Below are 24,712 nucleotides of genomic sequence, written 5' to 3'. Positions count from 1 at the left end.
ATTGCAGTATTTTTTCTTCAGATGCCCTCCCTGATCTTTTTTCTCAAGGCCTTTAATCAGTGGCTTGTAATATGGAATATTTTTCTGTTTGTTTACAGTTGTGTATGAATAACTCAAAATAATTGGCATCAGAATGCTCCACAGTATCATGTATTATGGATATCTTCCTTGCTCTAAGTTGGATTACTTGTTTTAATTTAGTCTCCCGTTTAAAAGTCTTTGTTGTCTCCCCTAATTGTAGTGAATTCTGACTACTGTTTGCCTAAGCCACTAAACCCAAAGGCGGAGAGGGAGGATGGGTTAGATATTTTTAAAACTCCTTTCTGGCTTCCAGAAAGCCTTCTAGAACTGCTTTGCAAGCCTTCTGGCACAGGAGGCCCTGAGGGACATTCCCAGGCAGGGTGGAGGAATTAGCCAGTGTACTTGCATTGTTTTGAGCCTGAAAGGGAAATTCTTCTTTCCCCTATTACAGTTATTTATACTGTTAGCTAGGCATTAAAATGCCTAGTATTGTAGAGAAATACCAGCAGAATAATAGCCAAGTAAAATGGTACAGCCTGCCCAGGTTTATACAGTTGTTTGATTAGTAGTAATATTCAGATCAAAATTTCTGTTACATAAATTTTTCATGGAATCATTTTGGTTGGAAGAGACCCGTAAGCTCGTGGAGTCCAACCATAACCTAACCCTATCGCTAAACCGTGTCTCTAAGAACCTCAACTATATGTTTTTAAGCACCTGTGGGGTGTGTCCCTCAACCAGCTCCCTGGGCAGCCTGTTTCAGTGCTTCACAACCCATTGCATGAAGAAAATTTTCCTAATGTCCAATCTAAACCTCCCCTGATGCAACTTGAGGCCATTTCCACTTGTCCTATCACTTGCTACTTGGGAGAAGAGACCAACCCCCTCCATGCTACAACCTCCTTTCAGGTAGCTGTAGACAGCGATAAGGTCTCCCCTCAGCCTCCTCTTCTCCAGGCTAAACAGCCCCAGTTCCCTCAGCGGCTCCTCATCAGAATTGTGCTCCAGGCTCCTCACTAGCTTTGTTGCCCTCCTATCTGGAAGTTCTTTTGATTCAGCCTTGAATTTTGAATGCAGCTTTCCTTCCTTACTATACAATATTTCTTAATGAATGTAGCCACAACAGACCAGGAGGGGTTTTTTTTCCCCTCTTTGTGTGTGGAACATTCCTTAAGAGTTAAAATGCAAGCTAAAGTTGTTTAACTTAAGCATTTTAACCACACATTTCTAGAAGTAAGTTCTCTGTAGTACTAGTTCTGTGCCAGGGAAGTTGGGGAAACTTCAATGTCCTTCATGCATGCTTTAGCAATGCTGGTGTTCTTGTATGGTGTTCTGCCCCAAGTTCTGTTCTGTCATATCTTTAAGGAGTAGACAGTCACTATGAATTTTGCACCTGGAATTTTAAACTAGCAGATATTTATGTATGTATTTTGGAGTGAAGGATAGATGCTGCTTCCACTAACAGTTCAAGAAATGTGAAGGCAGGAAGTAAATCAAGAGAATGATTAAAAGATTTTCAGCTTTTTTGCTTTCTTTTTTTTTTTTTTTTTTTGCATATGGCTAGTAGTATAGGGGTTTCTCTGACATTGATCTAGAAATTAAAAAAAGTGAATACTAAATAGTCTGTAATCACTGCACTAGGCTTTCATCTTAGTGATGATGGTTGGTGACTCTCAGATTACACAAGTGCAAATAAAGGCTTAAAACCTGGCAGAATTAAGTTGTAGTTAATGCATGCTTATGTTTCTGATTCTTGTTACTGTAGTCTCCTGATTACAACAGAACTTCAAACATATTTAAAGAAATGTGAGAAGTATACTCCTGTGGTTACAAAGACTTGAACAATTCAGTGATGTCTGCAGAAGGCCTTTAGGAAGAGCTCTTGAAGCTTATGAAGTATGGGAACCTCAGGATTCAGCGCTCTTTCACTGCTCTTTCATCAGTGCTGCTCTAATTCTGTTTGGCTCCTTGGGAGATGTTGAGTAGAGGGAAAAAAAATAGTTGCAGGTCCAATATTTTCTCCACTCACAAACATGCTCTCTGCTGACGTAAGTATCAGACAGCTGCTTTGCTGTGATTTCTGTCTCCAAGAGGAAAGCTCTGCTGCTGCTGCTTTGTAGGTTAATCCTAAAATGGTGTGCTGTTTCCATTGCACTGTCTGAATCTCTGGAGGGAATGATGTTGCCGTTTGCCATATCTGTCTGTTAATAGCGACTATGAGATATGAGTAAAGCCAAGTGGTGATGCATCAGAACCTCTAATTTTGAATCCACAGAAGGCACTAGAAAATTAGATCCGTTTTCTTTGCTCTATTCATTGTTTACCATAGTATGAATGATGGTTTCCATTGCTACATGACTGCTGTGGCATGTCAGCAGGCATCATAAGTGTAGTTCCCCCATGTGGAAAAGTAAATGAATGAATAGTGGAGACTGCTCATCCACCACCCTGTATCAATTTCTGATGTTGTCAAATGTTCAGATCTCTTATGGAGAGGCAGACATTAATCCCTTCTTCCACTAAGAGTATATGCAACTGACTAGGGGGCTTTTTTTTTCTGATACCACCCCTCATCTTGGAAAAATAGGTGTAATTTCCAGGCTCGTTCTGAGACTAACTGCTGGTAGCCACCTTAAGGCAAGCCTGGGAAGAGTTAAGCGTAGATGAAAAGGTAGATATCATCCTGGATTCATCTGCCCTTACCTCCATCCCTGATGACTCATCTTTTTAATGTTCCTTAAGCAGTCAAAAGTGCAGAGGAATGCCCATGTAGTCAAATGTACCATACAACAGATGTAAACAGGACGAACCTTTTTGCTCCCTGGAGTGATCTGTATGCATGGACGTGATTTTTTTGCCATTTCCTTGCCATTCTTTGGTTTCTTTTTTTTTTTTTCCCCCCTGTTGTTTTGTCTTTGTTTTAATCCTTCTCAGCCTTTAAGTGTGCTCTTTTAATTTCGTCCTTTTCTCCTTGGAAGGCTTCTTTTTTTAATTGATTAAGTCATTTAACCTATATTAGACCATACCATGCCACTCCATCCCACTTCCTACTTTCTCTTTTATCCTTTTTTCTCTTTTCTAATAGACTTTTCATATAATTCTCTCCTTGTTCAGGCTTTTTACCTCCCCTTACTCATTCCCTTTCTTGTTCTCTCCACGGGACAGGTATATCTCATGAAAAGGTGCTTTGTTCAGAATGTATCTGCCTTGGGGCAGCTATTTAATGAAAAACTCAGCTTTCCATCCCATGCTCCTCTCCCTCTGAAGCCCTACACAATAAATGCCAATTGCAGTCTTACATAATTAAAATAACTGTGTTGTATTTCTTAATATTAGTGTCTTCACATTAAAGGAATGGAATGCTATACAGCGTGTATGTTTTTCAAAACAAAAAATAAAAATTATGCTTCTAATCCATATTACATCCCTCATTATCCAGAATTTTCTTTAACCCTTTTTTTTGTGTGTGTGTGTTCTAAAAATATTCCAACCATATGTAGAAGGATCACCAAAACCACAAACATGAACTCTTATAAGAAGTCTAGCTTCTTTATAATTGGGGATGAAAACTAACATCCTGCCTGCTTCTGATCCCACTTACACTCTTGCAACAGGGAGGCTGTTAGAAGGGATGAAAATTGATTAAAAAAAAAAAAAAACACAACAACACAGCAGACTTTTCTCTTGATGGCTGCTGTGGTTATTGGGGGAATTTGCAGTTGCAGAGAGGACAATGGGAGATAAAGATACAGACAAGTATCAGTCTCAGGCGGTTTTAACAGTGCAGGAAAATCTTAACCTTTTGGGTGCTGGGCTATTTGTACTGCCCCAGGGGACTGAGATATTCCTGGGTACCTTAATATCCTCATAAGAGGATTAAAAGCAGAAATGAAGGAGATGTTGGTACCGGTAATGGCACTGATTTCCTGAAATGTGACCACTTTTGCTATAGAGAGTAGCTGATTTCAGACTTCTTGGTGAGATGCTCCCACTTAACCCGAAATGCCAGTCTTTAATGTGTGAGTTTGATATCAAGTGGCTCTTTACACTCACTGTGCAAAAGTTAACATCTGGATTTGTGCTTTTCCCCAACCATTTTCTCCATCTTTTATTTCCACTTTATACAGTTTTGTATCCCTGCTCATAATACAAATGGTTAGATTTTAAGTAGTTGAAACTAACAGCTGGTGTAGAAATGAATGTTTTAGAATACGGATTTTTTTTTTCCTCAGAATTTTGTTAATGTTATTAGATGATATTTTAAAAGATTTTTAACAGACAAAAGTCAAGTTTGGAATTGCAGATTTCTCTGAAGAGACCAATGATATAAATGAATGATTGAAACCAGTTTTAGGAACTGTGTTCTTGGTAGTGTTTCATGCTCAGGTAGTCCCATTAGAGAAAGTATTTTTGTTCAAGAGGTGACAGGCAGTCAGCAAGTAGGACTTCAACAGCATCGCTCTCTGTAAAAGACTGCTTTTTGCATAAGTGGAAGGATCATAATATTGGAGTGGCATCAGGGTATGATTGCAGTGGCAGTGACACATTTGTGCCTACATGTGAGATGAATGATTAATTGATGGACAAAGGATAAAGAGAGTTTAGATGTGCTGCGAAAAAGAGGATTTTATCTAGTGCATGGAAGCTTTTATGAAAAATTACTGTGCGTAGACACACAGTCTGGGTGACCCACACGTGGATCAAACCCGAGAGTGCTTCTGAAGCAGAGGAGCTATGTATCTCCTCAGATAAAGCTCAGTAGTTAATTTTGCCTAGCAATTGTTTCAATAGTTGTGCTCCCAGCACCCTAGCGAGTCACCCAGCAGCATCTGAGTGGGCCTGACGTGCCTTCCCTCTGCTCCAGGCCACACGCTGCCCTGGGCCGTGTACCCTCCACAATGGCAGCCCTGCAGAGCAGCCTCTGCTTGTGCAGCTGGTATCCAAAGGGCTTGAGCGGTCAGAGGGAATTAGCCGGCGTCGTGAGGCAGAGCAGATGAATGTCTGTGGCACAGATGACCGATCCCAGGATTTCTGCCACCATTCTAGCAGTGTGGTTGGGACCAGTCTACTTTAAAGGAAAGAAAATAGTTCTGAGGCACCCTGGAACATGGTCCGAAAAAAACCCACAGCATTGCTCTTTGAAGCAAATGGACAGCTGCTGCTTTTATGTCCTAGGACAGAAGTTCCTCTTGGGTGCCTTCATCCTTCCCTTGTCAAGTCTTTTAGTCTTTTGAACATTCTTCACCATTCTTTCTTAGGTGTTCTTTAATTCTCTTGTATGCTAGTAGGGACATCTTTGACGTGTCTGAGTGGTTGTCTCTATACATTTGTGACTGTGCTTCTTCCCCCCCACACCCCCCCCATATTGGCATTTTGAAGAGACTTCATTGCCTAGAGGCTATTATTTCTCAAGGAGGAAGGGAATATTAGAGTGTTACTTTTCTTAAAGCACAAGGAAATAATCTTTCTTTTTTTTTTCCATCTCCTGTCATTTTAGAAACTTTTGAGAGTTTTGCTTATGATTATGTTATCAGTTTGTCGGTCTAGGAATTTCTCAGTCATATTTCTCAACCATATGTTCAGTATATCATTATTACATGTATGGTCAATAAGATACTGTGTAGCAGAACAATGAATTGCCCAGGTTATATTAAGATTTACAAACAATCACATAAAGAAATGAAAAAAAAAAAAAACAGAATGGGTTTCAAATTTGGTATTATAATACTTCAAACCTATATATTCCTTTATATTTTTTTTAATTACAGATGATTTCTTTTGTTGTTTTCATACTCAGCATGTAGGAAGGATACACTAACTCTGTAGAAGAAACTACCTTGTAAATGAAACACCTTTACAAGGAAGTAATTTCCATTCATTAATACAACACTCTGAACTGATTAATGAGACCAATATAATTTTGTACTTCAGAAGTAATAGATTGAGGTTTTTTTTTTCTAAACTGTTTGTATTTTATTGGCTGTTTATTTTCTATTACATTACTTTTCAGATTTATGGAAAGTACTTGTAATTATCATATCCTTCATTTGATGCAATGAATGTATTTTAGTGGACAGCTTTATGCCTTCAGTGTTACTTTTTTTTTTCTGCAGCTGAAGACCATTTCCTAATTATACTTATGCATATAGTTAGTTATTGAAGTTTTGGGTTTCCTTTTGTGTTTTGAGGTGTTTTTCCAAGCTGCTCCGAATTTTGTGTTTACATCTCAGACATGCGCAATGCAGGGCAAAGTCCATGATTTTACAAGTTACAAGTCTAAAATGAGCTCTTATTAGCTACTCTTGCAGTTCTGAAGACTGCAACTTATCATTGCACCTTATATCTGCAATTGAATTTTAAATAATAACTTCTAGGTCAGTACACAGTAGGTGTTTGTACAGAAGCAAAACGTTCATGGAAACTTTTCCAAACTGTTGATTGAAATTTCCATAGTACCTGAATTCTGCTAAGAGAAAGAGCAGGAAAATAATACTTTTCTGCTTGGGGCTTTTGTGCTTACATGCCATGGAGATAGAAGCTGTATACAAATTTAACTTTGTCGTATACAAATTTAACTTTGTCGTTTATAGCAACCACTTTGTTTTTTGTCTAAACCCAGTGATTTTAAAACATCATTGCAGGAGTAATTTTCCTGTTGCAGGTAATAAACATGCCACATCCTTAAAAGACAAAGTGTGAGACGTAGCTGTAATTGCTCAGTTTTGGTGCCAAGAATAAGTGGTTTGAAGAAAGCTTAGCACCCTTATCCCTAGGGAGGCAACACCAGACACAGTAACTTCTCACTTAAGTTCTAGTAAACAGCAAAGACATGTCACAAGTATAATGAATATTCATAAAGTAATATAAAAATGCACTTCTTCTGACACATATTTATATATTTTATTAACAGTAATTTTGTATGCATATGCACAAAAACCTATAGTGCAAAGTATTCATATTCCTGGAGCTGTAACAGTGCTGCAAATATCAAAGGCAACATGAATTATTCTGTAAGAGTAGCTACCTTTCCTAGTGCCACATACTCCTCAATGTGTTCCTGTTTAAGGGCAAAAGAAACTAACTGATAGACACGGAGGGTACTCTGTAAGTGGGGAGAAACCCCTCTGCATAGAAACTAGTTTGCCATTCCCTCTTGTTCTGTGTGTACAAATCAAAAGACTCAAAACACGTCTCTCTGTTTAGTGAAAGTAGTTTCTGATCTAGAAGAGGCACACACCAGCTGGGGTTGACTTTTATGGCATGTGTACCAGTAACCAGAATTCCTCTGGTTTTATCAGGAAACTATTAAAAAGTTCATTGAGACTACTGGTGTTTGCAAAAGCCCTGGCCATTAATCATCTGAGCGCTAATTCTAAGGGGAGTGAATCTGGCGTCTTTGCCTATGTTCAGCAAAGATCGAATATCTGGTGAGTTTATCATGTAGGGGGGGTTCACACATCCCGTTGTACACAAACCTGAGGAGTTCACTGGCTGGGTCCATGGAAACTGATAGGAGATTAGCTGGACATGTAACTGTTGTAGAAAACCACACTGGCATGAACAGCAATGCATCAGTCATCGAATTTCTTTCTCAGGATTTGCTAGGAAAGAGCTAGCATCATTTCTCACTTCAGTACATGAGGCACTTATTTTGATGGCCCAAGCATTTACTTTCATCTGTATTCTCATAGCACAAGGAATATTCAGGAGTGCCCCCATAACCTACATTTGGGTGAGGAGTGAATATAAATAGTCATAAACAGGACTCATGCCTCTAGCAGATGTGATGTTTTTCTGCAACTTTGTGCTTTGGAGACATGATAAACAGAAATCAACTGGAATTTACTTAAAGAAGGTACAAGGGTCCTACCAGAAAGAAATGATGAAGAAGATTTATGTCAGGTGTCTGAGCTTGAATGAAGCATGGAGCCCAGGGACATTGCAAGTGGCTTTCTTTTGTATGCTTTGCTACCAGTCTGACCCCCTGGTTATTGTCAGAGCTAGTCAAAAGTGGGGCGTGCTCACTTATCTAGCTCTCCATTGGCCAAGGGCAGACGTGTTGCATTCCAGCAACCACAGCCAGATGGGTTCCGAAACAAGTATATCCATCATATTTCATGGGATGAGGGCTTGAGTTTCTGCTTGTATCTAGACTTCCAGCATTTTGAGGTCTGACTGGTAGCTGGGTAGGTATTTTGAAGATAAATTATTCCTTGCCTTTTTTAACAAGTCCTGTACAGTTGGAAAGGGTTCTCAATATAAATTGCTGAATGTGAAAATTCTTTGGATTTTCCATTTCTTTAAAGAAGAGCATGTAATACTTGTAACATGCCATGAAGAAGTCCATATTTACCAAAATTCATTAGAAGGTCTTCACCCAAACTTTGCTGAGAGCTATACAATATTTTGGAATCTAGGCTTGAAGTTTGTGCTGTTATGGAAGAATATTGCCATGCAGGCATCTTATTTTGTAATTGTTGCAGCAAACTCTAAAATAGCTCTTAGCCTCTGTTAAGTATCTCATTGGTATTTAGAAATTTACAAAGTCAGGGTTTTACTTTTAAAGATTCAAAAAATTTAAAAGAGTGGTTTGATTCAATTATTATTATTAAATGGTAACAACTGAAAGAGGAAAACTTGGAACCAAAACGTACCCATTTAAAAACAAATATTCACACGTACAGGGCTTTACACTGTCTTTATTGCCAGTTTAGGCTACACAGTTAATCAGTGCTTCTGTTATCTTGAAAATCTGTCTGCTTGCTGTTGTGAATAACTTGCTCTTGCTGGAGAAGTTGCTGACAGCTACCCTGTTTCCCCCAAAACAAGACAGGATCTTATATTAATTTTTGCTCCAAAAGATGCTTACTTTTTACATGTATAGCTGCCTGGACGCTATTCAAATTGTCTTTTTAAATGAACTGTAAGTAGGGCTTATTTTTGAAGTAGGGCTTATATTTTGAGCATCCTCAAAAATCCTGAAAAATCCTGCTAGGGCTTATTTTTGGGGTAGGTCTTATTTTTGAGAAAACAGAGTATTTAGACTTTAAACTTTCAGAAGTGCTACTAAGTGTCCGTGTTCATGGCTTCTAAAAGCACTGGATTTTGAGGTAATGTTAGCCGCTAGCGTACCTCAAAGTCTTCATTGTTTGCCTGTATTTATTTTATTTAGATGAGTAATTCCAAAGTGTGAACCTCTCTAATAGATTTAGTTCGCTTAAGACCACAAAGTGAGCTGGTAGCTTTTGCTGAAAATGTTGCCTTGATGGTGAGGGTGACTTTTCTTTGTGGAAGACAGAACGTTGTCCTGTAAAGCCATGTGTAACCTGTGAAACCTCCTGCCTTGGGGAGAAATGCACACATGAAGTTTTCACACTTGCACCTGCATGGAGCCAGGGAAATTAGGCTGCATGGATCAGGTGGGATGAGTTCCATGCACTTCCCCACCCACAGGCTCTCTCTGTGGAAAAGTGATAGAAACTCAACCCATATCAGAAAAAATCGGATATTGTTAATATTCCCTCCCATTCCACACACTGGCAGCGGCGAGGGGTCACCCCTCAGCAGAACACAAAGCGTACCCTTTGTCCTCTTCTCCACAAACACAGTGATCTCTGTGCTCTTCATCATAAACGCAAGTGGAGGGCAAAGAACCTTTACTCACCTCTGCCATACCTGTTCAAGTTTCACCCATAGAACATCATTTGTTTGAAGAGCAGCGAAGAGCTGTCGGGTACGTAATTGATTCCTGCAGCCCCTGTGCCATGGCAGGTATCATTAACCAGCCTCAGTGGGAGCACCGTGGACATACAAAGGTTCTCGCTCGCTTCTGATCATGCCACAAGCCGCTGGCTGTGCCAGAGAGAAAAAGAAAAGAGATTTCCTGACTTAACTCTGCTGCAGTCTTACCGCGAGACATTCTCCCTCCTGAAATGTTTGTTTTTAGCTCCCGGTAGTAGTGATAAAAGCGTGTTAAATATCAGACTTCTCAGCCTGAGACCATCTGCTTCCCTCGCAATCACGTACCACCCACACACACGGGTTGCTTGTCACTGGCACTGGGGTTACAGCAGAAAACAAAAAGAAAGGTATTTTCCCATCTGATAGTTTAACCAGAAGATGGACCAGGGAAATGTGTTCAGACAGAGGGGGTGGAATGACACTAGAAACAGAGCGTTTTTTTTCCCGTGAGTAGAAGACAACAGGCTTGCAGAACTCCAGTCATTCAGATCTCCTCTGGCTCTATGTGTGTGTAAGATCTTGTCCCCCCCGAACTATGGCAAAGCTTGCCTTGAAATCAGCAGTGTCACATGGTGAGCAGGCTGTCTTTGGAAGTGCTCTCCCAGCATACCAAGAAAAGCTTTTGCCAAATTTGTTACTGGTGAAATGAAAGCTATTAGGTTTAAATGGAGTTTACATACTTTCAGCACATTAAATCATTTGAAACTCAAACTCTATTTATTGTAGAAATTAGATTACTAATAGGAGGTTTCAGATAAATCTTTTTTTTAAGAACTAAATTACATGCAGAATTTGTAATTCTGCCAGAAGGACATAGAATTGTAATGAATCATTTTATTTAGCCTTTGCTTACCCCAGAAGAAGCAACAACGTCTCTTTTGCTGCTGCAGTTGCCCGGAAGGCAGGAGCATCGTGGAATTCAGCTGGCATTTGCTAACACTATATGGGAGATTTCATCACTTTTCACTGCACCACGGAGGTGATTTACTTTGTGCTTATTTGTATATTTTGCCATTGTTTCAAAAACATTCGTTTCAGTTCTGCTGTTTTGGAGTCTTTATGTGTATACTATCTAGTTGGCTACTTAAATCAAAGGCTGTAGTTGAGAATTGTGATTTCTCTACCTTTTATCTGTTCTGTCAGTGTCTGTCCGAAAACTACAGCAATGTTATTTAAAAGGAAGAGCTTAATACCACAGGGATCAGCCAGGGTTTTTTTAAGGAGCTTAGTTCAGGCAAGAAGCTGTAAAGTTTAGCTAGAAACTGATGTGAAAGATCACCTGCTGGAAACAGCTTTGGAGCAGCAATGTGGCTAGGACATAATGAAAATATGCACAGGAAAAAGCAATGCCTACAGTCATTTATGAAATTATGTATGAAAAGTGAATGTAAGAATTCTTTTCATATTTTGCTGGTTTATACATGTGAAAAACATTTCTGGAATTTCCCCCCCTAACTTGGTGTTTATTATTGAACCATAGTTGTTTATTGTCATTACTATAGTATAGTCTGTTTAATCTGTTCAGCATACTGCTGTCCTTCACAGCATTTGCAGAAATAATAATGAACCCATACAAGTGTCTAATTAAATCACTCTCCATGTCCACTGATATCTCTGAAATTATCATAGATTTACTTGAGATGCTGTGATAGATATGAGACTTGTGTTGATAGGTTACATGAACTGAGATAGTCAGACTGAAAGGTAGTTGTTTTTTTTTTTTAACTCTTAGCAATTCAAAGTTTATGTTGGATTTGAGGGTTAATGACTCTGTCTTCCTTCTGAAAAGGGAAGCAGCTGTACTGGAAACACAGAGCATCTTTTAAGAAGTATTTTGTAATGGATTTGTTCTTTTGATTGATATCTAACTAGACTTATTGTCATTAGAATAGAATAAAATCTTAGTAAAATCAGAAGGTTTTGTAGGTTTAAAAAAAAAAAAAAAACCACAAAACACACCACATTAGGAAAAGAGCAAAGTTCTAATTCACATATAAGCCTTAAAAGCTTATTTAAAGTCATTAGAGAACAATAGTTCCTCAGTTTGCTCTTTTGGAGGCCTCCTCCTCTTACGCATTTCTCTTCCCTTACACAGTTAGGAGAAAAAAATATTTAAAAGATATTTTGGAAGCTTGATTCCCTATTCTTTTTCTCTCTTTCATGATCTGCATATTCATTATACAGGTAGATCAATTAATTGATCTGGAGGCAAAAATTCATCTGGTGACCTACTGCTTCACTCCTCCCTTGCTCTAAAGCCCAGGCTGCAGCCTATAAGAACTTTTACCTCTAACTCTAGAGGCAAGGATTAAACTCCTTTTTTAAAAAAGCAAGACTATAGGGTAGGCTTCTAACTTCTGTGTTTTCCATAGAAGTTTGGTTGTTATGGTTTTCTAATAAAATTGTATATGCTTCCTTATTTTTCTTAGGTTTTTTTTCTGAGCTGTTCACATTTGCATCTCTCTGTTATTCATTCAACCTCTTTTCTGTGCAATTCTGTCATTTTTTCCCCCATGGTTTTCTTTTCATCTCAGTGGCCCTGTTCCTTTTTCATTTCCTCCAAAGCAAAACATGAATCCCTCTTATCTCAGTTCTTTCAAATCAGATGAAACAAACTCACCTATTTGTGCTTAGAAGTTTTATATTGTGTTTTCCCATTCCTAGCTTATCTTTTGCAGATTTTATTAGTGTGGCCTTGCTTTCTCAGACAAGGGTTAGCATGCAGAACTTGGTCAAGAATTTTATCACTTGTAAACAATGAACTAATTTGGGGGCCTTTCAAACTACTTTTGGATTTGTAAATTTAAAAGATTTACAAAAAGGCACCAATAACCTTAGCAAGTCCATGACAAATATTCAGTTGACTTCATTAGTGAAGAACTTTCCCCTGGCTCTTGGAATCGAGGAAATCCAGTGGTTTGCTCCTTCTTCATGAATGTCAGCCATATGTCAGTAAAAGTCAAGTTTACTAAGTAGTGAAAGAGCTTTTCAGATGGTATTTTATTTATTGAGAAGGAAGGTGATTTCTCACAGCATCGGTTGTGTTAGCTGTTAAGTATTACATAATCATGACTCGTGAGTGTACTTTTCCAGGTTAAAGGTTTCAGAGTTGGGGGATTTAACCTGTACAGTAGTCACTGTGCTTCTAAAGTAAATAGCTTTGGCAAATTGTTTTTCTTGGAAGTGCTAAGAAATAAAATCAGAAGACAAAGACAAACATACAGTCATAGCTTACTTTGGATTACTGATTTTGGATAGGAACCAAAATTATCTAACACTTGAAAACGCTAGGAAATCTATTAAGAAGTCATACATCAAACTTTGCAATCCATACCGCGCTCCAGTTAAACGTGTGGTGTGAAATGAGTACATATATTAACACACTGACATTTTGCCTGAATCAGGCTTATAGAACTTATTCGACTTAGAACTGAAGCATGGTACTTCTTTCCTATAACATTTATTTATAAATCATAATTTTTGCAGTCAAATTTAAGTGGCTATCTGTATTTGCTGTAAACAGAAGGTGCCAGATGAGCAGAGCAGGAAATGGGATACTCCAGATTGTTTTACCTGTGGTTTACAGGCAGGTTTTGGCTATGTACTCAAAATTTGTTCAGATTAATTCTAGTCCTCTGTCAGCCTTTTGGAAAGCTGAATTTGTACTCCCCTTACAAAGTCCTTCAGCCGGACTTCTCCATTTTTGTTTCATGTTTTGTTTTCTTTCAATGAAAACCTGGATTCTCTGATTAAATGCTAGCCTTCAATTTGTGAACTCAAAACGTATTTCTCCACTGACTTCCATGAGTTATGAGCAAAGACAATTATATGAAGCCAGCGGTACTTGCATAACTTTCTCACTGCTGACTCTAAAGAAGGAAGAAGGATGATCTGATTTATGAAGGTGCAGAAAGTCTGTGCTGATAAGAAACAAGTATGACTTCAAGTGAAGCCTGTGGGTTTGGTGATTCCCAGCCCCAGGGAGTACTTGTCTTTTCCCAGTTTGGTCTCCAGGTAAATTCCTGAAAATAAGTCCATGACGTTTTACCAGGTCCTAAAAAGAGAATAGTAATAATACCTGTTAGTATCCCTGCTAACTACTGTGTGGGTTAGTCTGTGGTGGAAAGAGATGGTGTTCATGTAATATGACAGCAGGATTTTAAGTACACCATTGCTTCTAGTTTGCTCTGTGTGCAGAGTTGCCAACATGTGTTTTATGGTGTCCTCTTTTTTTTTCTCGTCTTGTAAAGTAAGATCCTAAGTAAGTTACCCCAGCAGGTTAAATTTCAATTTACTTTTAGTGGTGTTCCTGTACTTTTCTTTTTTTATCTTTCTTCTTAAATCCCTCTGGAGAAAAAGAGGCCACTATTAGGAAGGTTGTTTGCTGAACTGGTTCCACTGTAGCTTTTTTCACTGAAGCTGAAATATTTATGTCTGTTTCAGCTTTCATAAGGTGGTTAAGTCATCCTCAGCTCAGTTCAAAACCTGCAAATTTTCAGTTTACATTGTTACTTAAAATGTCTGTCTTGTGGATGACAGTGGCAGCAGCAGTTTTCCATGATCCAGGTGAATTTATTCTCCCAGTCTGAGCTCTTTCACCCAGTATGCTTTTGGAAGTCCCCTCCCTCCTTTAGCTGGTCTCTCATATGATACCCTGGCCACGAAGGCATGTATCATTCTATGGTATTTAAATTAAACAGCTTTTGCCTGCGGTAATATTGACTGCGCGTTACATATGTATTGAAGGGGTTAATGGAGCAGTTGCAGGCTGGAGGTGGATATGTTGGAATGCTTTGAGAATCGATTCCAGCTAATGGAAAAAATGTTTTAAAAGTGAGCTGGTTCAGTTCCCACAGTGAACAACAGAGAGGGGAAACAACATTTAATAAAGCTTTCAGAAGTAAATCCTCTGATTTTTCCTTTCACCACCATCTGTGGAAGAAATGTCTGCTTTCTTCTCAATGGGCAGTATTTCTTCCTGCAGTGTATTTGCCTGACACTGTTAGGTATCAAGAGAAAGCTCTTTATGTCTTTGAACAAAAAAAAAAAAAAAAAATTGAAAAATATGTTCTGTTCATTTGCCCTCTAAGACTTAAGTTTTATTAACTTTGCACGTTTTTGTTTAAATGGCAGGTTGACCAAAAATTACCAGTCCTAAGATTCCTTCTTGGCTGCCCCTAACTATCTGGTTTCCAGTAAATTAAAGAACTTTTAACAATATGCATCTTGTTTAACAAAGATAGGTACTGCAAATGTTGTGCAAATGTTGTGTTATTGGGGAGTGTTGCATCTTCTGATTTTTCTGTGTGTCACCTCCATTTTAAAAACTAAGTCATTTATATTTGGCAAACATATCCTGTTACTTGTGAAAATAATACATTATTACATTTGTTGTCTATTGTGGGTTTTTTATTATATGGTTCTTATGCAGAGTTGAGGGACTTACAATAATATTTTTGCATTGCTAGTTGTGATAATTATACACAGATTTAAATTAAGGAAGGGTTTTTGTTCTATTGATAAATATCACTGAAAAATCCAAGTTTTATTTTGCATTTAAGAATTGGCATGATTTTAAATGCAGGGCATATTTGTTGTGAACCATGAACAGTCTTTATGAAACCTGAAGAAGATTTGTGAAAACAGCCTGTAATAAAAATCACACATGCTTCATAAAACACTACTTGATAGATATCACTTGCACCATTAAGAACTAAACGACAAAGGATGTAATTTCAGTCCTGGCATGCAATATTAATCGAAAGCCTTTAAAGCATCTTGCTGATGGGAACTATGACAACATGACATTGAAGAATTGCGAACCAGAGACGTCTATCTTAATCAGATTTTCAAAGTAAATGCCATAAAATAGAAAGTTATTTTGTCTGTCTTCCTAGGGTCACATATGATATAGAGTATATAGCTTTTTAGCTTGTTTATGCTAAAAATACTAGGCACCAAAAAAAAAAAAAATCTGTCTTTCAAGTAAGTTTTAAGTTCAGTTCATGTACTTTGGAAAGTTTTTGTAAAAAGATTATTAATAACTGATGATCTTTGTTTACTGCAGTACACTTTCTAAAACATTATGGAGAACTGAATTATAAAACATAGCTGAGCTGCACAGATGTTATCAGTATGAAGTTGCTATGGGGAAATACTTTGCTAAATGGATGCGAACTGAAAAGTCAAAGTTAGAGGTGTACCTTTAACCTGGAGTCACCCTTCTGTAGACAGCACATCTGAAAGACACAACTGAAAGACATTGGTAAAAATATTTTTTCTTTAGTTCCTAAGACTGCAATTTCTGCTCATGACTCATTTCTTTGTATTCCAGCATATATTTAACTGGTAAAGAACAGCTTCCTCATAGGATATAGGAAGTTATCAAAATGTACTTTTTGGTTTAAAATACCAATGTTATGTGTTAGGGACTGTGCTACTGCTCTCCAGGGAGCTCCTGCTACTCTCCTCTTCCCATCTGGTAGATCTTAGACACTCACCGTGTGTGCACCACGAGACCATTTAGAGATTTTTCCACAGTCAAATAAGTCTTTCTTCTCTTTCAAAGCAGAAGGCTTAATTTCTCTTTTAAAAAGTAAAATAATGTTGAGATTTAAAGAAAAGTATGTAACATGAATAACAAAATTCAGGGGGTTTTAACAATTTCTTCCGAACTTAGGATACATAAGCAAGGCAATGCAGTCTTTCAGAGCATATTCTACAGTTAAATTCACTGGTAGTTTCTCATTCCTGGGTAGCTTGACAGGTTGTCAGGCCCTACAGGCAGTGTACTGATGAGGAGACAAACGTTGGCCCACTTTGATCAAGCTACTTGTATGACTTTTTGCTATTTTATATTATAATGGTATACACACACACACACAAGATGCATATCTTGATCAAAGCATCCTTGTCAGTTCTCCACATTGATGTCACCATGTAGCTGGCACAGGAGCACAGAGTACTTCAGGAAGGAGGCAGCAGCAGCAGCAGCTGTGAGTTAATTCTGTTTCCATCTGTATGTGCGTTAGTTGTAAAGCAAGTTGTGCAGGCTGACAACATACCCGAGTGAAAGGGCTCTTGTGTGGTGGTAGGCACTGTGTCACCCCATTCCTTGGGATGAGTGCATAGCTTGAATCCTTAAAGCAGTTGGCAAGACAGAGCCAATTTGGACATGGATAAGATTAAACAAATACCTTGGGATTAATCACAAAATGAGCACATAGAGAATTTATCTTGGGTTGCCACTATAGCTTGTAGTAAATGATCAGAAAGGAAACTGAGTCTTGCACAGCTTGGCAGAAGGAGTACACTGAAGCAGTGGTTTGTTCAAAAGACAGATCTGCCCAACTACAAATGAACACTTAAATACTTTTTTTTTTCTCTAAACGCATAACATTCTTGTTTTTTTATAAATTAAATGCAGCTTCTCATGAAAGGTGCTCCCAGCCAGAAACTTCTGGAGCCAATGATTTTATGTGCATGCAGAGTCACTAAAGCCCTGGCCTTAGCAGGGCAGGTCTGAGCCCTCCGTAGGCAAGGACTTGAGAAAAAAAAACCCTCCTTTGGGAGCTCTGGGAAAAATTAAGCCATAATACCCACTCTCTTCAATTTTCAAGGATTTCCATATGTCCATGTGTCAATTAGGTACGATTTTAAGCCCATCAGAGTGTTTTAATTAGGAAGTCAAACCACTTGTTAGAGAAATTACTTTTGACTGCTAGCAATCAAAGGCTAGCAGACCAGGGACCAGTGACGTGGAAATGAAAGGTTATATTTTTTACCAGTTTTCTAAAATATTCTGTGTTTTCCAGCTGGTTGCTTCTGGTATATATTGTGGATATTTGCTTTAGCATGGCAGAGACTCTGCTGAAGAGAGAGGAAAAGAGGAGCACCCTGACTAAATAAGAGTTAAGACTCTTGCAGACATAGATATTGAATTACATTATGTTCACATTTGAAATGTTTATATCATGATGGAAGTCTTCGCTTTTGTGTTTGTCATGGAAACTCAAAGTTGACATTAATTATACACTATTAAAAAAGCCTAATCCTTATCAAATGGAAATAATCTCTTTTTCTTAGAGGAGTAGCTAACTGACAGGTCTCAGTGATCTGTCTGTTACAGAAAGGCTATCACACAAGACGTGCAACAAATTACTCTTTTTGGATACTTGGTCTGCTATTCTCCTTCTGAATTAAACCCTTTCCCCCAAATGGCAGTAGTTATTGTAAATGTTTTCCTCTCTTTACCTTCTCCTTTTACATATGCATTTTTCTGTATTCTTTCATATGCTGTTCAAATTCTGTAACAATTAAATGATAAAATTAATTAAATGTAAATTACTCTTGGAAAAGGTAGAGAGAAAAAGGTTTTGTGAAAGGCTACAGAGTGCATATAATTTACCTCTACAATTGAAATGGCTGCTCTGCTTCACTGCTGTTCCCTAGGGTAAATAACAATTTAAATATGTTTTGAAAAATTCATATACCCGTAGTAAGACAGCTTTCTATCCGATTTCTTGTGACTTTTCTGGGTTCTGTACATATGTTCACATACATAATTATCTGATGCTGACTTATGCAGCAAATGCCTCAAAAATGTGGGGCTTTTTTTGTTGCACCTGAACAACTTGAATGCACAGGCCATTTGCTGGGCTAACTGGCATTTGCATCTTGCTGCAGAAATCTTCTCTTTAAGATGAATGGAACTGCTTTACAGTCATTAAGATCTAGACCAAACAAGGAAGTTTTAATTAAAACATAGACTTAAGCCCATCTGTACCCATACCTGCTTATTTTTAGTGTTAACAAGGCATTGCTATTTAGTTTAAATAAATTAGAATTGCATTTGAAGTCCAATTCAAAGCAAAACAACTGTAACTTTCTTAAATAGTTTTTAAGTATTTCAACACAGTTGTGCTTTATCAGATGATTCAGTGCTCATTCTGCCTTCTGATAGTCTATAAAAAGGAAATTTCTAGTAAGTGGTTTGTTGTGAGGGCCCTGGCCAAGTCCCAAGACCACCGGTCTTTTCGCTAACAAAAAGAAGAATCGCTTCCCTCTGGGATTCCTGTTTTCTAACAAGCTGATGGGTAGAGATGAAGGAGAAGTGACAGGGTCTCAATACTGGCTGCTGTGGCCCATGTGGGACTATTTTCCCTAGCAGTAGTCTCCAGTGTTGCACAGCTCAGGAAGTGTATGTATCTCTGTCATGAAACTCCCACTGTCTTAATCAATTCCTTAATTATGAAAAGCAAAGAAACATCACTTTTCTGGCTGTGGTGCTGATTTCTCAAGGGACCTGTGTGAATCACTTAACATATATGCCTCAGTTTCCCTGCATGTGCAATGAGAATATTTTCATAGTGTCACAGGGTTGTCAGGAGATTTAGTTACTGTGTAAGACTGATGGCTTTGTGTGGAAGTTGTAGTAATACTGAAAGCTGTTCTTTAGCTATTAACTCCTTAAAAGGGAAGTAAAAAAAGGAAATCTGGCTCTGGCTTAAGAACAGCACTCAAAACATGTCTGTTTTGATGATTATATCTTCCTCACAAATCAGTGCAAGATTGAAGTTTCTGTTAAAAATTCCGTGACAGTCGGAAGAACTGTCAATTCAGGAAATCCGGCAGGTTGAAGAAAAGATCGAAAGAGCAGTCCTCAGTGATCTCTCAGTCAGAACAGCAACACAGGACTGAGGAAATTTAGAGGAATACAGATTTTAGCTCTATTGATTTATGGAAAATCTAATCTTGTTAGGCTCAATTTTACCTGTAGCTGTTGCACAATTAGAAGAGGAATAAATCATTGCAGGTTTTTCAGGCATTTCTGGTTCTGCAGAGGCTGTAGATTCTGTGCCAGTTGAAGTCACCCTCAAACCCTAGAAAATGTCACCTGGCAGTGTCCTGAGGGGAGAGACAGGTGGGCTTTGAGGATGTGTAATCTTTGCAAAGTTCCACTTGCTGTGCTCCTCTCGCTCCCTTCTAGCCTGCGCTAATGGTTACAAGCTCATCTCGCAACTCTTAATTTATATGTTGCTCTGAAGTTTCAGTCTTGGTAACATTTATATGTGACGTATCTGAAGGGCTTTGTAGGCTCACAGTAAATTTCTGAGGGAATAATCTAAATCCCAAACAGTGGCCTGAGTATCTTGCCTATGGGCTGAGGGATACATTTTCACTTCTCCATTGTGTTATCTGTGTACTAACTAGATATGTTGCTTGGGGAAGGCATAAATATCCTTTACAGAGGCTTTACCATCCCTCTTCCTTGTTGATAGAGTCTGTGGGAAGGTCTGACACTTACCTGAGCCAAGCCTGCAGGCCTGGAATAGTCACTTCACACCCTCCATTGCAAGAGAACAGCGTAGCAGATGATGTTGCAAGGTCTTTAGTACTAAAAATGATAAATTAAAAGAGTGATTTTTCAGATGAGATTCTAAACGAGCAGAGGACCGTGTTGCACTGATTGTGGCAGCACTGTTCAACAAGGCTTAGGCAGGTAAGAGAGGCAAAAAAGGGAATAACAAAGACAAAAAGTCAGGTCCATAGGACAATTTTGTTTAAGTAGTTTATCTGATTAAAAGTAAATTACAGAAAAATATTTATTTTCACCGATTAGTTTTTTGTAATGTAATTAATCATTTATATCTCTATGTATTTGCACATGCTCATGCATAAAAAAAAATTACACAGACATGTGTGCATATATATATTTCTATATACACATACACCTATATATTATAAAATATAGGACCACAGTTAATTCTGCACCAGCTGATAAATAGCTTGTAATGCAAATCAGATAAAATTTTAAGTAGACACAGGGAAAAAAAAGTCTTTGCTAGTTTTAGTCTGTTTCTTTAGCTGTCTTGTTGAAGTGTGGCTTGAAGCCCTTGATAGTGATTATAATCACATGCAGCAACATCCTTTGTGTTGGTGTTGGTAAAGACAAAGCTCATCAGTTGTATCCTCCCTGGAGGTTAATTTTTCATTAATGTCTTAGGGATTTGGTGTTGAAAACCTTATTGGCAATGTAAAAGTTGTCATTATTTTAATGACAGATTCAGCATTGCTGTGGTTTGTGACAAAAGTCATATTGACCACACAAGGTAACTGGAAATGAGAATGGGCTCTCAGAAAGGAAATTATTCCAAAGGCTGGATTTCCTGTTTAAGCTTAGCACGTCTATTCCTTAAAATTCTCAAATTTTATTATGTTCAGAACACGGAAAATTACTCATTGTTAATTTATTTTTATAGTAGTCACCTGTAAGTTATTGCAACTATACTTTTCCTGTGTTCTTTGTGCTGAGGTATTGAGTTTGTAACAGTTTGCAGTTATAACCAGTTCCAAACAGGGAATTGCTTATGAAGATCAAACAACTAACCTAAAAACTACGTGAAAGCATTTACACTATGAGCAAAGTGCAGGCCCTCTATCTTCTGCTCTGCTAAAGACCTGCGTTTATATTATTAAGTATGTTCTGCTCCACTAGTTTAGGAAATAGAATGCAATTTGAGTTACATATTGTTAAGTGCTATATTTTTAAGTGTCATCAATCATTGCTAAATCATGATAAATGTAGTGTCATAAGGTTTTTTTAATTTTGTGTTTATTGTGTTGTATGACAAGGTTTGTCTTCTGTTTATGTCTTATTTATTACTGATTTTGCAAAACAGATTGTTAAAACCTAACATTGATTAAGATATTTGATTGTGGGTTTTGCTGTTTTGATGTTTTGGTTTTAAGCTTTATGGGTGTCGTGTGCTTTGGTTAAGTCAAAAAATATTTCCTTTTGTTTTGATGGCCTGACTCTCTGATCACCTGTGACTTACTCCAAACTGTAGTTATATTGCATAGTGTGAAATTGGAAAATCTGTTCTGCGTGTGTTCTAATGGATGTGACGGTCATTAAGTATATGAGTCTTCTGACATTGTAATCAGATGTGATTCAGTCTGTTAAATATCCATGAAGCAACATCTGCTTCACAGAGTGACCTTCTGCTAAAGAATACTTAGCATCTATTAGCAGATCATAGTGCAGATCTGCCTTATTTGAAAGGCACTAAAGTAGAGTAGCCTACTGCTGTTTAGCAACTAGCTTGTAATAATTTATTGCAGTTAAATAAAGCTTAAAAAAAATCCATTAAATAATGATAGGGACTATATGCATTTCGAAAACCTTTGTGTTCTACTGAAATTACCCATTTAATTTCAGGGTTGGTTTGTTAAAAAAAGCTGAAATCTAAAGGCACATTAGGGGATCTGTCAGATGCTATCTTCTGTAGGTGTTAATAAAACCAGATAAAAAAACACTGAAACAAATTAAAACCAAAAGCAATTTTACCATCTGTTGTATATTAATTAGAACTTTGTGTATCAAGGGTAAACTTGCTCTTAGAGAATGTCACTGAACGTCTGCTAATAGAATAATATGCAAATATATTAGATGATAGGATTATATTGGATTTCTCATTCTGCTTTGGTTGTAGCAAGTGCTAAGATTGTGTATAACGAACTTTAATTTTCTTTCTTCTTAGAACAACCTCCAAATAACCAAGGCCAGTCGACCCTGCAGCCTTTGCCACCTTCTCACAAGCAACATTCAGCACAGCATCACCCATCCATCACCTCACTTAACAGAAACTCACTGACAAATAGGAGGAATCAGAGTCCGGCCCCGCCGGCTGCTTTGCCCGCCGAGCTGCAAACCACACCTGAGTCAGTCCAGCTGCAGGACAGCTGGGTCCTTGGCAGTAATGCGCCACTGGAAAGCAGGTAAATACTTAGGTACTACTACAGACTGTGACACTTTAAAGGAAAATCCGTAACTTGATGAAAGATGACCACCAGCTAATACTGTGGTCCTTCAGCAAACAAATACTGCAAACTTTTCAGTACTAAAAGCTATCCTCTCCAATCCACAGTGATACTCTTTTCCCTTACAATGCCTAGAGCAGAGTAATTGGACTCAGAGAGTATATTAAATCTTCCAGACAAGCATTCTGTTCATAATCTATGACTTTTTGACTATTTGAAGGAATTTCTTGTCTTGCTTGCCGGATATGTTGTGTGTCAAATATATACTGCCATACAGATCGAATGTCAAGGAACTTTCAGTAATACTTTTAAACTCTTGTACTTGGTCCCCTTAAAGAAATACCCATGTGAGGCTAGGGATTTATTAAACTTGTCTAGGATTTGGTGAGATGAAAGAACCTGCATAGTTCTGGTATGATGATAAATGTTTCCTCATTCTTTTTTGTATTTTGTAATTGACAACTGGCTCTATAAAAGAAGCAGCTAATATAAAGGGTGACAGTAGCTTCTTTAGATGCAGAATGATCTATAAAAAGGTTTTATAGAACTTACTGGCACAGACCTGAATTTACCCACAGTGATTAATTAATACTCATGTAACACTCAGTCACCACTAATTTTTTATTAACGAAAGCTATAATATTCCAATTTAGTCATCAAACTGAGCATTTATAACTATATTAAAGCTGACAGTAATTATTGAAAATGTTTATTAAATCCTTTCAGTTCATTCTTTGAATCCTTTTAAATTATGTTTTGTTGCGAAGTAAAGATAGTCCAGCTGATTCTGACTAATTTAAAACATGCATGAACTTAAGATTCTCCACTAGGTAGTTCTGTCCCCATAGATGTTTCAGGCAGGTCCTCTGTCAAACTGTTGGGAATAGCTAATCCTTGCCTTAGTTTTCTTGGACCCTTCTGTATTGCTTATGAGACACAGACACTGTGGACTAGGATCCCGCTGAAGGGATTTCATCATCAGATTCAGACAATATAGTACATTAAGAAAGAGTTTTCTTATATAGAAGAAATAAATTTGTAGTTGGAATAAGATGTTTGTTGTTTTTGAGACTGGTTAATCTTCAGTAGATGGGTAAGGTCTTTGATATTTGCTTCTATTGCCATATATGTTTTTATTGTGTTTATAGAGAAAAAGACAGGAATTGAATGAGAATGCCACTTCCAACCTGGAGTAAATTTTTTTGCCCAGTAGAGTCTTTTCATCTTTTAAATGTTCTTGATTAAAAGCTAAGAGTATTTTAGCGTTCAAGTTTTGAACACTTGTGAATGAGCTGAAATGTGAAAATATCACATAGAAACTGACAGGCTCCTACTGTAGTTTCTCTTATAGTCTCACTTGGTTGGAACTCTGGAGGTGAAGAACCCATCTTATTTGTCATTGATTTTTCTTTTTTGGTTAAGCTTCCCTACTGAGTGTGATTCTTCGGCTCAGTTTCAGCTATATTAACAATTTTGTCATAGGTCTCTTCCTTCATCCTTTTCTCAGCCTAAAAGGAAGTTTATTCCATCTTTGGCAATATTTTAGCTCATGCCCATAGTCAGCTTTTTTTTTCCCCCCACTTTTTTTTTTCCTCCTTTTTTTTTTTTTTCCTGACTTAGGTGACAGCCATTCAGAGGTACAGAATGTGAATGTCAGCATATATACATAGCTGTCTTCCTCTATAGGCTCATCTTGGTGATGGTGGCATAAAAATGATATACAACATGCTATCATGTATAGCTGGATAGTGAATAGGCTGTTCTTGTGTATGTGCCTGTAGGTAAGAGACAAATGTATTTGCAAAGCCTGAGGGAGGTTTTAGTCCCTATCATTTTACAGTAGTAATGGAAGTGACTTTGAAATATATATTTCATACTACTGGATTCATTTGTATATTTAATAGAATATTCTAGAATTTGGCTCTGTATGGAGTTAATACTTTTGTGTAAAGCATTCATGTTACTGGTTAAACAGATGAACTGTGAAGTGATGGATCAATAATGTCCAACAGATATTCCAGTTTATGGTTTTCTAAATATAAAAAGACTCTTTCCTTAAAATTTTATGAGGGTCTAAAACCATAACTTGAATTATGTGAGTGCTTCTTTCATCTTTGATGCCATCTGT

The 24,712-nt window shown here is 37.7% G+C and overlaps 1 protein-coding gene across 31 annotated transcripts in view; it reads left to right on the top strand.

Moving 5' to 3' along the window:
* The window catches only part of TENM3 (teneurin transmembrane protein 3), a 1,336,783-nt gene that overhangs the window by 1,181,000 nt on the left and 131,071 nt on the right, over nucleotides 1–24,712 (top strand). For 30 of the 31 annotated variants that reach the window (XM_071807653.1, XM_071807652.1, XM_071807659.1 and 27 more), the window contains one exon: nucleotides 22,305–22,542. In XM_071807653.1, the coding sequence (XP_071663754.1) occupies nucleotides 22,305–22,542 (238 nt within the window). Of the gene's footprint in view, nucleotides 1–10,637; nucleotides 10,742–22,304; nucleotides 22,543–24,712 lie in introns of those variants that run through there. The other variant, XM_071807679.1, reaches the window with a different exon arrangement.

The sequence above is a fragment of the Patagioenas fasciata genome, chromosome 4 (genome assembly GCF_037038585.1).
Source record: "Patagioenas fasciata isolate bPatFas1 chromosome 4, bPatFas1.hap1, whole genome shotgun sequence".
Lineage (NCBI taxonomy): Eukaryota > Metazoa > Chordata > Aves > Columbiformes > Columbidae > Patagioenas > Patagioenas fasciata.
This window is presented reverse-complemented; position numbering and strand designations above follow the sequence as displayed.